This window comes from Geotrypetes seraphini, chromosome 11 (assembly GCF_902459505.1).
Source record: "Geotrypetes seraphini chromosome 11, aGeoSer1.1, whole genome shotgun sequence".
NCBI lineage: Eukaryota > Metazoa > Chordata > Amphibia > Gymnophiona > Dermophiidae > Geotrypetes > Geotrypetes seraphini.
The window spans coordinates 137,066,362-137,079,854 of record NC_047094.1 but is presented as its reverse complement, the minus strand read 5'-3'; the positions used below and the strand labels follow the sequence as shown (position 1 = coordinate 137,079,854).

At 41.3% G+C, this 13,493-nt stretch overlaps 2 protein-coding genes across 3 annotated transcripts in view; one reads left to right on the top strand and one right to left on the bottom strand.

Moving 5' to 3' along the window:
- The window catches only part of SOGA1 (suppressor of glucose, autophagy associated 1), a 119,351-nt gene extending 107,649 nt beyond the window's left edge, over positions 1 to 11,702 (top strand). The window contains exon 16 of the mRNA XM_033962977.1: positions 9,426 to 11,702. The gene's annotated coding sequence lies outside the window, so the exon portion shown is untranslated. The remainder of the gene's footprint in view (positions 1 to 9,425) is intronic.
- The window catches only part of ACSS2 (acyl-CoA synthetase short chain family member 2), a 55,969-nt gene continuing 46,363 nt past the window's right edge, over positions 3,888 to 13,493 (bottom strand). For both annotated transcript variants that reach the window (XM_033962980.1, XM_033962982.1), the window contains 5 exons: positions 11,950 to 12,058; positions 10,381 to 10,449; positions 8,684 to 8,860; positions 7,739 to 7,813; positions 3,888 to 4,301 (listed from right to left, as the gene is read on the bottom strand). In XM_033962980.1, coding sequence (XP_033818871.1) covers positions 4,174 to 4,301; positions 7,739 to 7,813; positions 8,684 to 8,860; positions 10,381 to 10,449; positions 11,950 to 12,058 — 558 coding nt within the window. In that variant the 3' untranslated portion in view covers positions 3,888 to 4,173. The remainder of the gene's footprint in view (positions 4,302 to 7,738; positions 7,814 to 8,683; positions 8,861 to 10,380; positions 10,450 to 11,949; positions 12,059 to 13,493) is intronic.

Genomic DNA, 13,493 nt, shown 5'->3' with positions numbered 1-13,493 from the left:
TTCATTGAATGAGCACACAGCTTAGTCTGGGCAAATGCAAAATACAGAAGTGAGGCTGCAAAGGGGCCAATGACAGTTTCTGCCTATGGAAATAAAATTTGAGATGCCTTTGCCAGGTCATCAGCTTGAGATTTCAACAGCCTCCACCTATTATGTGATTTTCAATTACTTATTCCTTAAACAAGAAGCCATACCATAGCCCAATTAGACATTTAGCTCAGAACATGAAAAGATTCAAAGTGACAGAGACTGTAAACAGAACTTCCATATATAGACCCAAATATGCTAGGGGAAGAAATATAGGCAATATAGATTTTAGATGATATAAAGTCAGTATTAAAAGAGAGATTTTACTAAATTTGAATATGCCTCTTATCTTGGACAATCAGACTGTTATAAACACAACTAAAGAGATTCATGGATAAAGAGGTTGTTTCTGTATTTCTTTTATTCTAAAGCAAAAAATCCAGAGAGAAAATTAAACTACTCTGGAATAAAAAAAGAAAATATTTTTGGGGGTCATGTTGCTTTGAAGTGCACAACCTAGTTTACTTGAGATATATTAACATCTAAGTCCATGTATGAAACAAGCTTGTATACTTTACAGGTGCTCTCTCCGTCAGTGGCTGGGGGGCGCAAAGACTGCAAATTTGTTGTCTGAGCCGCTTCACTTCCTGAACTAATACAGCTAAGAGTAGGCCCACTAAGGAAGCCTGGGCAAATGTCTTTATAAAGCTGTCTAGATCAGTGGTTCCCAGCCAGTCAGCTTAGCTCTAATGAATATGCATTGAATAGCATTGCATGTCTCTCACCTCCATTCGGGCTATCCCAAAACCCTGACTGGCTGGTGGTACTCCAGGTCAGGGTTGGGAACCATTGGTCTAGAATAAGTAAAAGCAGTGCCTAACAGCCTCACAGACAGAAATGACCTACATGTGCTTTATCCACTAAAGCGCAGTAATGGGGTTCGTTTTCACTCTAGGCTTCCCATCCTCTATTGTAACATTTCTTTAAATAGAAAATAATATTCACAAGGCAGTTTGCACCACATGAGGTAATAGATGTAGGGAGTCTGGTTTATGATATGCATTAAAAGGTAAGAAACACAGGCAAGATTACAACTGCTCAGGGATTGATTTATTTTTTTTATATTATAAATATATTGTGAGATTCTCCTTGTGCAAGGAAGAATTTGAAGAACTATTTTCCTCTACAAAATAGGAACATTTCACTCATTCTAAATGTAATGGGTTGACCTCCAAACGGGGGAAAATTGTAAACTTCAGAGTTGAGGCCAGGCTCCTATTGGAGCCTCTTCCCTCGGTGAAGGGAAGGAGGAAGAGAAAAAATCAGCCAAAAAAACACCCTTCAAGGGTTTTTCTGCTGCATCTTGTATGTTGGGAACATTAGCAGAATCCTGGTTGTTAAAGCAGTGTTTCTGAAGCCAGTCCTGGAATATACCTTAACCAGTCTGGTTTTCAGGATATCCACAAGAGATTTGGATTTTAGTTGAAGGCTAGGTTCATTCAAGTGCAAAATTCTCACAGGTATTTATTATCAATAATCTAGAAAACCCCACTGAGTAGAGAATGCTTCAAGATCAGCCTGGAGAAGAATGGGTTAAGAGTCCAAGATGGCATCATACGGTTTTCGTATGGACAGCCACAAGACTAGAGTAAGAGGAACTAAAGAGCTATTGAAACCCTCTCTACAAAAGTAAAATGACTGACTGCATGGTTAGCGCAGCAGGCTGAAGACCCATGGTTCAAATCCTGTTCCTCCCACTGGTGGACTTTGTGAACACTCGGACACAGCTTACACCATAAACCCACCTGGGCAGGGAAATTCCAGCATAAAAAACTTTTGGAAAAATGAATAAGTAAATCAAAAATTTAGAACAAATCTCTCGTAGTCCCTTAGCTCTAATTACTACATTAAAATAGAGAAAAAGGCTTAGAGGTGAGTTTTAAAATATGCAGATTGCCTTAAGTTTGTAAATGTAGGAAGTTGTTTAGCTATAACTTCTAAATCTAGCTCTGAGAATCTGTGCTCTAAGCCCTTAAAGTAGTTGAAGGGCCAAAACAGACTAAGTGACATGCTGAGATTTAGAGCATCTCGGTTCCCATTCGATGGTCCTTATTTTTTTAGACAGTATGTATGTAAATAAAATTTGGTTAAAACAATTCCTGCATCTCCCATTTAAATGAAACCCTCTATACTGAGAATAAGAGGGTTTTGAATCTTCACTCATCCAGCAACCTCACTGGCTACATTTTGTATCGTGTGGCAGCCAGCACGCCAAAACACGCTGGCGGAGGCAGAATGAATATATCACCTCTCTTCAGCGCTCAAACTGGATTGGTGTCTACTTCACGGAATCTTGTTCAAAGTCACAAGTCATTCTGCATACAGTATTCAAACGTGAATCATATCCACAATTGTGTTGACATTTGATCATAAAGTATTTCTAGTTACAATGTCCGGGAATGACTAATTGGATTTAAAAACAAATGAAGAGTGCTTGATTTCATTCCCATCTCCTTCCTGGTACAGGTACAATCCTGCCTATCCATTAATGCCCCTTGGAGAAGCACACCCGCTAGGTAATGCCACTGGCTCTTCTATTTCCTCCATTACCAAAGAAACTGGAAGATGTGAAGTAATTGAGATGAGCAAGGCTGCCTGCACACCATCATGGTTTTGGGCAAAGCCTAGGTGCTAGGTATGAACTTACATCTGCTTGCTAGACAAGCTCTGCAAAACACACTGGTAGCCTCCTACTCTAAAATGAAAAACAAAAGGGCTACGGAAAATTCCCCTTGAACTCCCTTTTAAAGCTAGACGATTCCTATAAAAACACTGAAGCTTAAGCTTAGACATTAAAAGAAAAAGACATTTCCTACCTACATGCAACATCCAGATGCTTTAAGCACTTTAACACAACCAACTCTACCTCATGGCAAAATAAAGTACTGGGTGGGAGGGAGGGAACAGGAAGCTACTATTTCTTATCAAGTGCTAAAACACGTCACAATGCCAACTCATTCAATGACTTGCACAATTAATGCTAATTGTCATCAATCATATGCAGCTTTCATTCAAGTAGGCCCATCCTGGTCATCATAAAATATTGACAAGGCTCCGATTCTGAAGAGCTTAACATTATCTAGGGTCATCTCCTACAGAAGGAGTTTCTGAAGGATGAGTTTCTCCAACATAATTCAAGGGGTTAGTGTTCCCCTGAGAATTCGCGAATCGCAGACTCACTCATTTGTGGTCTGCTCCAAACGCCTCTTCCTGTAGTAAAGGTGGGCTACACCAATCAGGAGCTGCGTGTCAAAGCAGCTCCTGATTGGTGTAGCCCGACTTTACTACAGGAAGAGGCGTTTGGAGCAGACTGCGAGTGATTTTCTTCAACCGCCAGCACTCCAGCTGCCCCTCTCCTGCCTCCCCTGCCTTAATTTGCAGGGGTTCCTGGAACGGAACCCCCGTGAATTTCGGGGGAGTACTGTATACTTGGCTGAAATTAGTACCGATTTGGGAACTCTTTTATAGTTATAATGCTCAGTCATTCTAAACCATCATCACAAACACTTAACACCAAGATGTAGGCTAGACCAGGGAAACATTAAGTAACAAGGTTAATTACTGGAATTACTTTTTTTTAGCTTGACCATCACACAATCTAAACACAGAACCAAGACAGAGTACTTTATTGGCCAAAGGAGTAATCAAGAGGTTTTTTAAAGTGGATAAATGTGTACTTACGCCTCCATAAAAACGTGGTTTGAAAGCAGTCCCTCCCTGAATTGTAGAACATACACTAGTACATGTATTTTACCTGCATAAAAAAGTGGGCAGAGTTACGTTAGAGAAGTTTAAATTTCCCTGCATTCTTTGAACTAGCTCCCCTTGATTTTTATTTTTTTTTAATGTAAAACTCTGCTTGCAGAGGTACAAGTTTGTTGGAGTTGGGTTCGGCGGTTTTGCAGTAGACAGGGTATTCTGTTACTGCCTCATAATTTGCAGTTTAATCCATTTTATACTCTTGATTCAAAAAGAAAAAGAATGCTAGGTCACTTGGTGGCGCAGTTACTCATTACGCCCTTCCTTGTTGATATATGCATTATCGTATAGCACCACATTTTCATGTCATGCTTCTGCAGCGAAAGGCTACAAGCCAGTTTGGCACCTATTGCTGAATAGTTGGGTAATGACAGTTGGATCCGCAAGGGTTGAGGTATCTCCAAGTTCTTGATCATTTTTTGCGATCTTCCTCAATATCCGCCTCATAATTTTACCTGAAAAAAAGAAAGCGGCATTTCCATCAGAAGGTGGGAGTCACTGAATCGTACAATGAACAGGCATTACTGAAACACAGGCCTAAGGCCCAATTAAGACAACTGAAGATCAAGAGGCTCAGTAAGAAAAGAATGCTTTTCAGACTAATATTTATAGGAATACTACAAAGATAACAAAAGGACAGAAAAAGAATTGCTGTGCTGGGATAAACTAAGGGTCCATCTAACCCAGCCTAGGTCTCAAGTACCTGGCAGACTCCCAAAAAGTAGTAAGAATCTATGTTATTAAATGTTACATAACTTAATAATGGTTTATGGACTTTTTCGCCAACCAATTTTTTTTTAAACCCAGCTACATTAACTAGTTTTTTACCATTTACTCTGACAAGTTTCAGAGCTAAAGTATAGTTTGAGTGAAAAATATTTTTCTTATTTGTTTTAAATGTGCTACTATAGTCCATTCTCATTATTCACAATGTGCAATTTGGCCTTTCCACAGTTCCATCAATTGCAACCAATATTCTACATTCGTGCCACTGTGTTTGTGTATTCGTGGACTGGCACTTAAAAAGAAACAGCTTTTTTGCTTCTAATATGGCCCCTAAGCGTCCGGAGAGTGATCACATGTACAGCCAGCGCTGTCCCTTGCAGGAACTTAACCCTGTTCACTTTCTGTGGTTTTAAGGTGCTGGAACCTAACCTCTATTTTCCCCATAGACTCAATGTTTTGTTAATTTGCGATTTCGCAGTTCATGAACATGTTGGGGAACCATACTACGAAGAACAGACTGTACGTAAAACAATGGCGTGCCCCCTAGACTCTGTACTTTTAAAAAAGGAAACAAATCAATTTGTTTACCCATTCTATTCCACTCAGGATTTTATAGACAATCATACCTCCCCTAGCTGTATCTTCTTAGGCAAATTCATGGAGGAAAAGTCCACAATCTGTTATTAAGACATGGGGGAAAGCCTCTGCTTGCCCTTGATCAGTAGCATGGAACGTTGCAAATCTTTGGGTTTTGGTCAGGTACAAGTGACCTGGATTGGCCACCGTAAGAATGGGTTACTGGGCTTGATGGACCATTGTGTTCTTAACTCTAACCTCTTGAAGTTTTATCTCAAATGACAATTGTTTCATCCCTTTTATCATTTTTGTTGCCCTTCTCTGTATTTTTTTTTTCCCATTTGCACTATATCTTTTTTGAAATGTGGCAAAACATAGTAACATAGTAGATGACGGCAGATAAAGACCCGAATGGTCCATCCAGTCTGCCCAATCTGATTCAATTTAAATTTTTAAATTTTTTTTTCTTAGCTATTTCTGAGCAAGAATCCAAAGCTTTACTCTGTACTGTGCTTTGGTTCCAACTGCCGAAATCTCTGTTAAGACTTACTCCAGCCCATCTACATCCTCCCAGCCATTGAAGCCCTCCCCAGCCCATCCTCCCCCTAACGGCCATATACAGACACAGACCGTGCAAGTCTGCCTAGTACTGGCCTTAGTTCAATTTTTAATATTATTTTCTGATTCTAGATCCTCTGTGTTCATCCCACGCTTCTTTGAACTCAGTCATCGTTTTCCTCTCCACCACCTCTCTCGGGAGCGCATTCCAGGTATCCACCACCCTCTCTGTAAAGTAGAATTTTCTAACATTGCTCTTGAATCTACCACCCCTCAACCTCAAATTATGTCTTCTGGTTTTACCATTTTCCTTTCTCTGGAAAAGATTTTGTTCTACGTTAATACCCTTCAAGTATTTGAACGTCTGAATCATATCTCCCCTGTCTCTCCTTTCCTCTAGGGTATACATATTCAGGGCTTCCAGTCTCTCCTCATACGTCTTCTGGCACAAGCCTCCTATCCTTTTCGTTGCCCTCCTCTGGACCGCTTCAAGTCTTCTTACGTCCTTCGCCAGATACGGTCTCCAAAACTGAACACAATACTCCAAGTGGGGCCTTACCAATGACCTGTACAGGGGCATCAACACCTTCTTCCTTCTACTGACTACACCTCTCTTTATACAGCCCAGTATCCTTCTGGTAGCAGCCACTGCCTTGTCACACTGTTTTTTCGCCTTTAGATCTTCGGACACTATCACCCCAAGGTTCCTCTCCCCGTCCGTGCATATCAGCTTCTCACCTCCCAGCATATACGGTTCCTTCCGATTATTAATCCCCAATTGCATTACTCTGCATTGAATTTTAGTTGCCAGGCATTAGACCATTCCTCTTAACTTTTGCAGATCCTTTTTCATATTTTCCACTCCCTCTTCGGTGTATACTCTGTTACAAATCTTGGTATCATCTGCAAAAAGGCACACTTTTCCTTCTAACCCTTCAGCAATGTCACTCACAAACATATTGAACAGGATCGGACTGAGGGACTCCACTACTCACCTTTCCTTCCTCCAAGCGACTTCCATTAACCACCACCCTCTGGCAACTAGAATTACATACAATATTCAAGGTATAGTCTCATCAAAGAGCAATAAAAAGGCATCATGAAATTGTTTGATATTTTGGCCACCACTGCACACTGAGCAGAGGATTTCAACATATGGTTTTCGGATCACACCTAGATCCTTTTCCTGGACAGGGACTCCTAGTGTGGAACCTTGCATCATGTAGCTATAGTTTTGTTCCTCTTTCCTACAGGCATCACTTTGCACTTGCTCTCATTGAATGTCCTCTGCAATTCGGATGCCCAGTGATGCCATTTTTCACCAGGTACATTTTGTGTGCCACATGGAGCTCCTTTTGCATGAAATTTAGTTGGCTATTTGTTATGGATAGATGATGATTTGTCCAGTACGCACCTCTACCTTTCTGACGAAGAGAACATGAGAGAGATAAAAAGCAAAAAAGATTGCATAGTGGGCAAGAGATCTTTCAGGCGAATATTTTCAATAATTGGTATAATATCAATAAATTACAGCCCATAAAAACTCCCTTCATCTAGACCAGTGGTTCTTGAGGATGTCCAGCCAGTTGTGTTTTCAAGATCCCCTCTAATGAATATGCATGAGGCAGATTTGCATATAATAGAGGTGACATGCATGCAAATCTGCCTCATGCATATTCATTAGGGGTATCTTGAAAACCCGACTGGCTGGAGATTCCCAGGACAGGTTTAAAAACCACTGATCTAGACACCCATCTGCTGTCCCTGTTCTGTGGTGGGCCATGTGCACTTAGCCCCAGCCTCTCTCGTATTCATATTGTGATGGATTACTTGTAAATTTTGCTTCCTGCTTGACTAGTTTCCTCTTGTGAAGCATGTCTTCTATACACCAGTTTCTCTAGGCAGCTACTTCAAGACTTCTCTTTGGCCCTTATAAGTCCCATATTTAATTCAACACAATAAAAGCTTTGTATGTGCTGTGTGGGCTCAGGTTAATGCAATAATCAAAAGTACAGAGAACATGCCTTCCTACCTGACCGTGTTTTTGGCAAGCCTGGAGCATTCTGTACGTAGTCTGGTGTTGCAATTGGTCCAATCTTCCCCCTCACTGTAAAATATCAATAAAATTGGTCCAACAGTTACTTTTCACTGTATCACAAAGTTATAATAGAAATGAGACTAAAATGCCTCAGCGTTTGGAATTTTTGCTTCTCGTTCCACTAATGCATGTTAAAAAAAACAAAACTAACCAAACCCAGTACCATGGCACACAGGATCAACCCATTCTTCAGAATGCTACATATTTACAGAGCATTATCGGCATACTTCATACTATACCAAGAAAAGTATTAAAACATTACACACATTTAACATTGTCAACGTAAAATTATTTGCAATCAGAAAATCCTGTGAAGCTTATGTCTAGTTCCTTAGTTTTCTTCTGCCACAGTATGCTTTCAATCTGCGCATATAAAGTGATGAATGCCAACTTGCATTTCCCCTGGCCCCTGCTCAAGGGCTGCCACTGTAATGGCTGTACGAGCCAAGTCAGGAGATATAGATTAGGGGTAGAGAAATTTTTCCCTGTCCCCGCGGGAGCTCATTTTTCCGTCCTGTCCCTGCCCTAAGCCTGCAAGCTCCGTCCTCATCTGCACAAGCCTCAAACACTTTAAAATCAAAAGTGTTCAAGACTTGTGCAGTTAAGGCAGAGCTTACAGGGAGGGACAGCAACAAAATTCACGAGGAAAAGAACAGGGAAAATGAGTTCCTGCGGGGACGGAGACAAATTTGTCCCCTTGTCATTCTCTAATTAGGGGGAACCCCCCTCCTCCCCTCAATAGTGAATGAATACTCAAAGTGCTACACTTCAGAAGTCAGTTCCAACTAAGCCAGAAGGAAAATGACACTGCCTTTAAACAGATACGATTTATGCATTAAAGAAAAAGCAGATCCTCTTTGTAAGTATGTAGTTAGATACCCATTTTCTTGAGCTCCTCTACCAGGGACGTGCTGAATTCCTGCCCGTCTCGTAGGGTCACAAAGCAATACAGACATTCTCCCTTTACAGGGTGCGGGTGGCTAACAACCGCAGCCTCAGCCACAGCAGCATGTTCCACAAGGGCAGACTCAACTTCTGCGGTACTCAACAGATGACCTGAAAGCAAAAGCAAACATTCTGACACCCCAGCTGGACAGATGGATAAGTGAAGAGGAGCAAGTCACTTAATCCCCCATTGGCCCAGGTGTATTAGACAAGAGCAGTGTATTGCAAACTGTGGCACTCCTGAGATTTCAGATGTGCCGCGAGACGCTGCAGAGAAGGAGAGGCACCGGCTGACTGCCTCTCCTCTCCATGTGTCTTCCCTGCTGGCAACTCCCCTTGGTGGCTCAGGGCCAGTATGGAGGGCCTTCGCGCATGCAAGGACGTCAACACACGAGTGATGTCATCGCGTCAATATCCGTGCACTTCCGGATGCCTCAAGCCGCGGCCACTATGTTTAGTGTGCTTTGGTTCAACAAAGTTTGCAAAACATTCTACCAGAGTATGAGCCCACTGGAACAGATAGGGGAATATGCTTAAGTACCTGAATGTAAACTACTTAGGCTATAAGTGATATATAAATACGAAAAATAAATAAAACACTCTTCAAATAAAGCTACTGAAGAAAATAGGCTTTTAACCCCTTCTTGAACTTGTTAAAATTTGTCTCTGTTCCTAGGTAACCTGGAAGCAAATTCTAGACAGTTGGCGCCAGAAATTAGAAGGCTGATTATCTAGTGAAATCAAGTCTCGGGGGCTGATGTAGGAGGAAGAGCTAGATGAGTTTAATCTTGAGATCAGAGACATCGAATGGGTATATAAAGAATCAAAAGGTCAAACAAAGAATAATGTGGAAAAGAAGAGGTCACCCCTGGTGCCTCCCACTCTTGCTATGCCACTGTAACCCATCTTTTGAAAGGTGCTCGTTCACTATCCATCTGTTGTCAAGTTGAATGCAAGATTCTTATTGTGGCTCGACTCAATTTACACAATAAGAGGTTGTAATAGTTTCTTCAAATAAAATTACTTATGTAACAATTTTTTGAAAGAAAAGTCTTTAGATATTTTCTAAAGACAAAGAGAAAAAGTAGATCTGATCTCAACTGGTCGGTCGTTCCAAATAGAAGTAAAGATGTATACAAAGGAGCGAGATCTTAAGTTGTATTATTATATATGTTATGTAATGTTTTTTTAAGGACTGTGAATGTTAATTGGAAACTGCCTAGGTATTTTAGGCGGGGTATAAATTTTTAAATAATAATTTTGCCAGCATGAGTAGCATTTCCAATCTGCTGCCCGTGCAGGACTCGGCTCTCTCTCCCTCTGATGTCACTTCCTGGTCTCACAACCAGGAAGTAACTTCACAGGGAGAGCCGAGGCCGGTGCGAGCAGCCAGTTGGAGCTGCTGCTTGAACTGGCAAAGAGTTTGAGGCAAGGGGGGAGGGATGGGGAAGCACCGGGAAGGGCAGAAAGGAGGAAAGGTGCTGGCACCCCCACCAAATCAGCACCTGGGGCGGTCTGCCCCCCCTTGCTATGCCACTGTTCAGTTATCACTTCAGGAGCCAAACATGGGATTATCTACCTTTTGCAGGCTAGACCAGTGGGAATTCTCTTGCTTCACCACCTTCCCTTACCTGACACATTCAGCATGTCATCAATGCGCCCTGTGATCCAGTAATAACCATCTTTATCTCTTCTGCATCCTAATAAAAAGGGATAAAGCCTCCATTAACAATCAGAACACGAGAAAAGTAAGTACAGAACAGCAAGCAAAAACTGAAAAGGAAAGATATACATGCCACTCACATGCATGAGTACACCTATTCTATTAATTAATGCGTGCAACTGGTGCCCCAATTTTATGAATTGCTCTTCACATGGCTTATTCAGGGTTATCTAAGAACATAAGAGTTGTCATACAAGGACAGACTAAAGGTCCATCAAGCCAAGTATCCTGTTTCCCACAGTGGGAATTGAACCCAAAACCCTTGCATCATTCAGGTATCACAATCCTAACCCCTACACCAAACACACATCTCCCAATGCCTTGGTACATAATTTCAGTTTTATTGTATATAATCAGGTATAAGCGATGATATAATTATCCACTTCTTCGTGTTAGGTTATTCAACTTGAATAAAAATTTGACTATGAAGAAAAGGTTGATGCTCTGGTATGTAAAGGATTCCACATGTTATGGAAATTGCATACCATTAGAGCACACTTAGATGTTTCATCGTTCAAAATTGCTGGTACAATCTTTGCATATTGTTTACTTTGCTGGCACTCACAAAAATCTCTATACATTGTGGATTAAATGCAGCCATTCAATTGATTTTCCAATTTGAAAAAGTTTGAGCATATCGCTCCTTTTCTTCGTGACTGGTTGCCGGTCGAGGCCCAAGTGAAGCTTAAGTTTGGTTGTATTTGTTTTAAGGTACATTCTGGTCTTGTACCCAATTATCTTGTGGATTCATTCATATTTACAAATTCAAATCGCTCTTGACGTTCACATGCTCTATTTGTTTTTCCATCTGTTAAAGGCTGAAAATTTAAAAAATATCAACGTCTCTCATCTTATCAAGCAGCATCTTGAGATAAGGATCTGAATTCTTTAAGTGTGACCTCTAGCTCTTATCAACATTTTAGGAGACAATTGAAAACATATTTGCTTACTAGATTTTTAGGCAATTGATGTATTTTATTCTATTTTTGTAAAGTGCATAGAACTTAATGGTATTGCGGTGAAGCTGGGTTTTATGTATCACACTTTTTACTACTACAGCAAAAAAAAAAAAAAAAAGAGAAATTATCAGTCAGAGCAGCCCAGAGGATGTTCTAGAAGGTGCATCAGCCACTAGAGAATGACACGAGAACAAATTTGTCCCTGTCCCTGCAGGAACTCAATTTCCCCGTCCTGGCCCCGTGAGTTTTGTTACTCTCCCTGCTCTATTCCTGTAAGCTCTGCATTAACCACACAATCCTCGAACACTTATGATTTTAAAATGTTTGAGGCTTGTGCAGATGAGGACGGAGCTTGCAGGAATGGGGCAGGGACAGGAAAAGAACTCGCCGGGATGGGAAAATGAGTTCCTGCGGGAATGGGGAAAAATTTGTCCCCGTGTCAATCTCTAGTACCCACCACCAGGCTGCGCTCTACAGCGATTCCGTCTACATCATCTAGTACTGTCACTGGCTCTTACCATCTCCTGTAACATAGCACCCTGGAAATTTCTTGAAGTAAGTGGTCTCAAACCTTTCGTGGTTTCCATATACCGTCCGCATTATTGCTGGCCAAGGCTGTTTGAACACCTGCCAAGATTGCACAGACAAAAGCAACATTTAAATCCTTGGAGAGGACCTATATTAATGAAGTTAAAACCAGTCAGGATCGGCTGTGAGGTGCCAAACAAGACGACTTAGGGGATCAATATTCGAAGCGATTCAGCTGGCCAGAAATGGCTCCTAGCCAGTTAAATGGCCTATTCGGGGCTAACTGCTAATTTTCAGTGGCACTTAACATGTGTTCTAGGGGTAGAGTTGGCAATTGAACAGTTTCGTGCCGATAGCCAGCACTTAACCAGTCAGGTTAGCCACATAAATGGAACCAAATAAAAGCCACTCCTACCTTTAAGCTGGCTATGTGTTAGCCCAACCCATTAAGTGCCAGAGGAGGTCAGCAAATCACCACATAATCAACATAATAAAGAAAGCATAAAACTTTGCAGTTAATGTGTGGTAGCAATGCCTAAGTTTTTCACCACCAAGTTCTATCTCGGCTCCTTTAAACTAACCTTCAAGGACTTGCTCAGAGCCCTAAGACGGAGGGGCTGAGCCAAGCACTGCTCTTACTGTGACATTCGGCAAGTGTCGAAAAGAACAGCACTGGACACAGCTACAAAAACACAAGGTGTTCTGTGAACGCACACAGGATGACAATGGAATCTGGGATGGATCTAAGAAGTTTCCAGAACCTTTCTACATAATCCACTAAGCACACTTGGGATGCCCTGCACCATCACTGGCAAAGGAGACCCTCCTTCAGTTCTATGTAAAATCTTAAGGTAGAAGCTGACTTCTTAGGGGAGGTGGGCAGGGTTGGGTAGCTCGTTATCATGCTGTCCTTAAGAAATACAGTTAATCCCACACAACTGACAATCTGTGACTATGAAAGGTGCATGCTCTATGTGCCTTTGAAGTTGACCACTGACCCATGGCTGCATGCATAGTGAGGAATCCACCCTATTAGGATCTTATCAATGAGTTTACACAACTGCAACATAAATTTGGGCTTAATAAATCACAATTTTATCGATGGTTGCAGTTGAAGCAGGCCATTCAGGCAGGGTTCCCTGAATGGAAAAGTCTTAATTCTCAATATAATATGGAATTTTTATGCTTCCAGGCAAACTTTCTGGGTCACCAGGCCGCGCAGTGGTACAAAGTTATTAGTGAATTGGTTAATAAAAAACCTAAAAATGGTCTTAGGGATATTTGGAGCATTGAGATTAAGCATCAGATTTCAGCATCTCAATGGCCACAAATTTGGTCCTGGAGAATAAGATGTACATTGTCAGCATCTATGAGGCAACTTGGTTTTTTCTTTTGCATAGAGCATTTTGGACCCCAGATAGATTACAAAAGTTGAATGGTTCATTGTCTAATAGATGCTGGCATTGTAAGCTTGATGTAGGGACTTTGGATCATCTTTTATTTTTTTGTCCCTATATATTAGCCTTTTGGAATT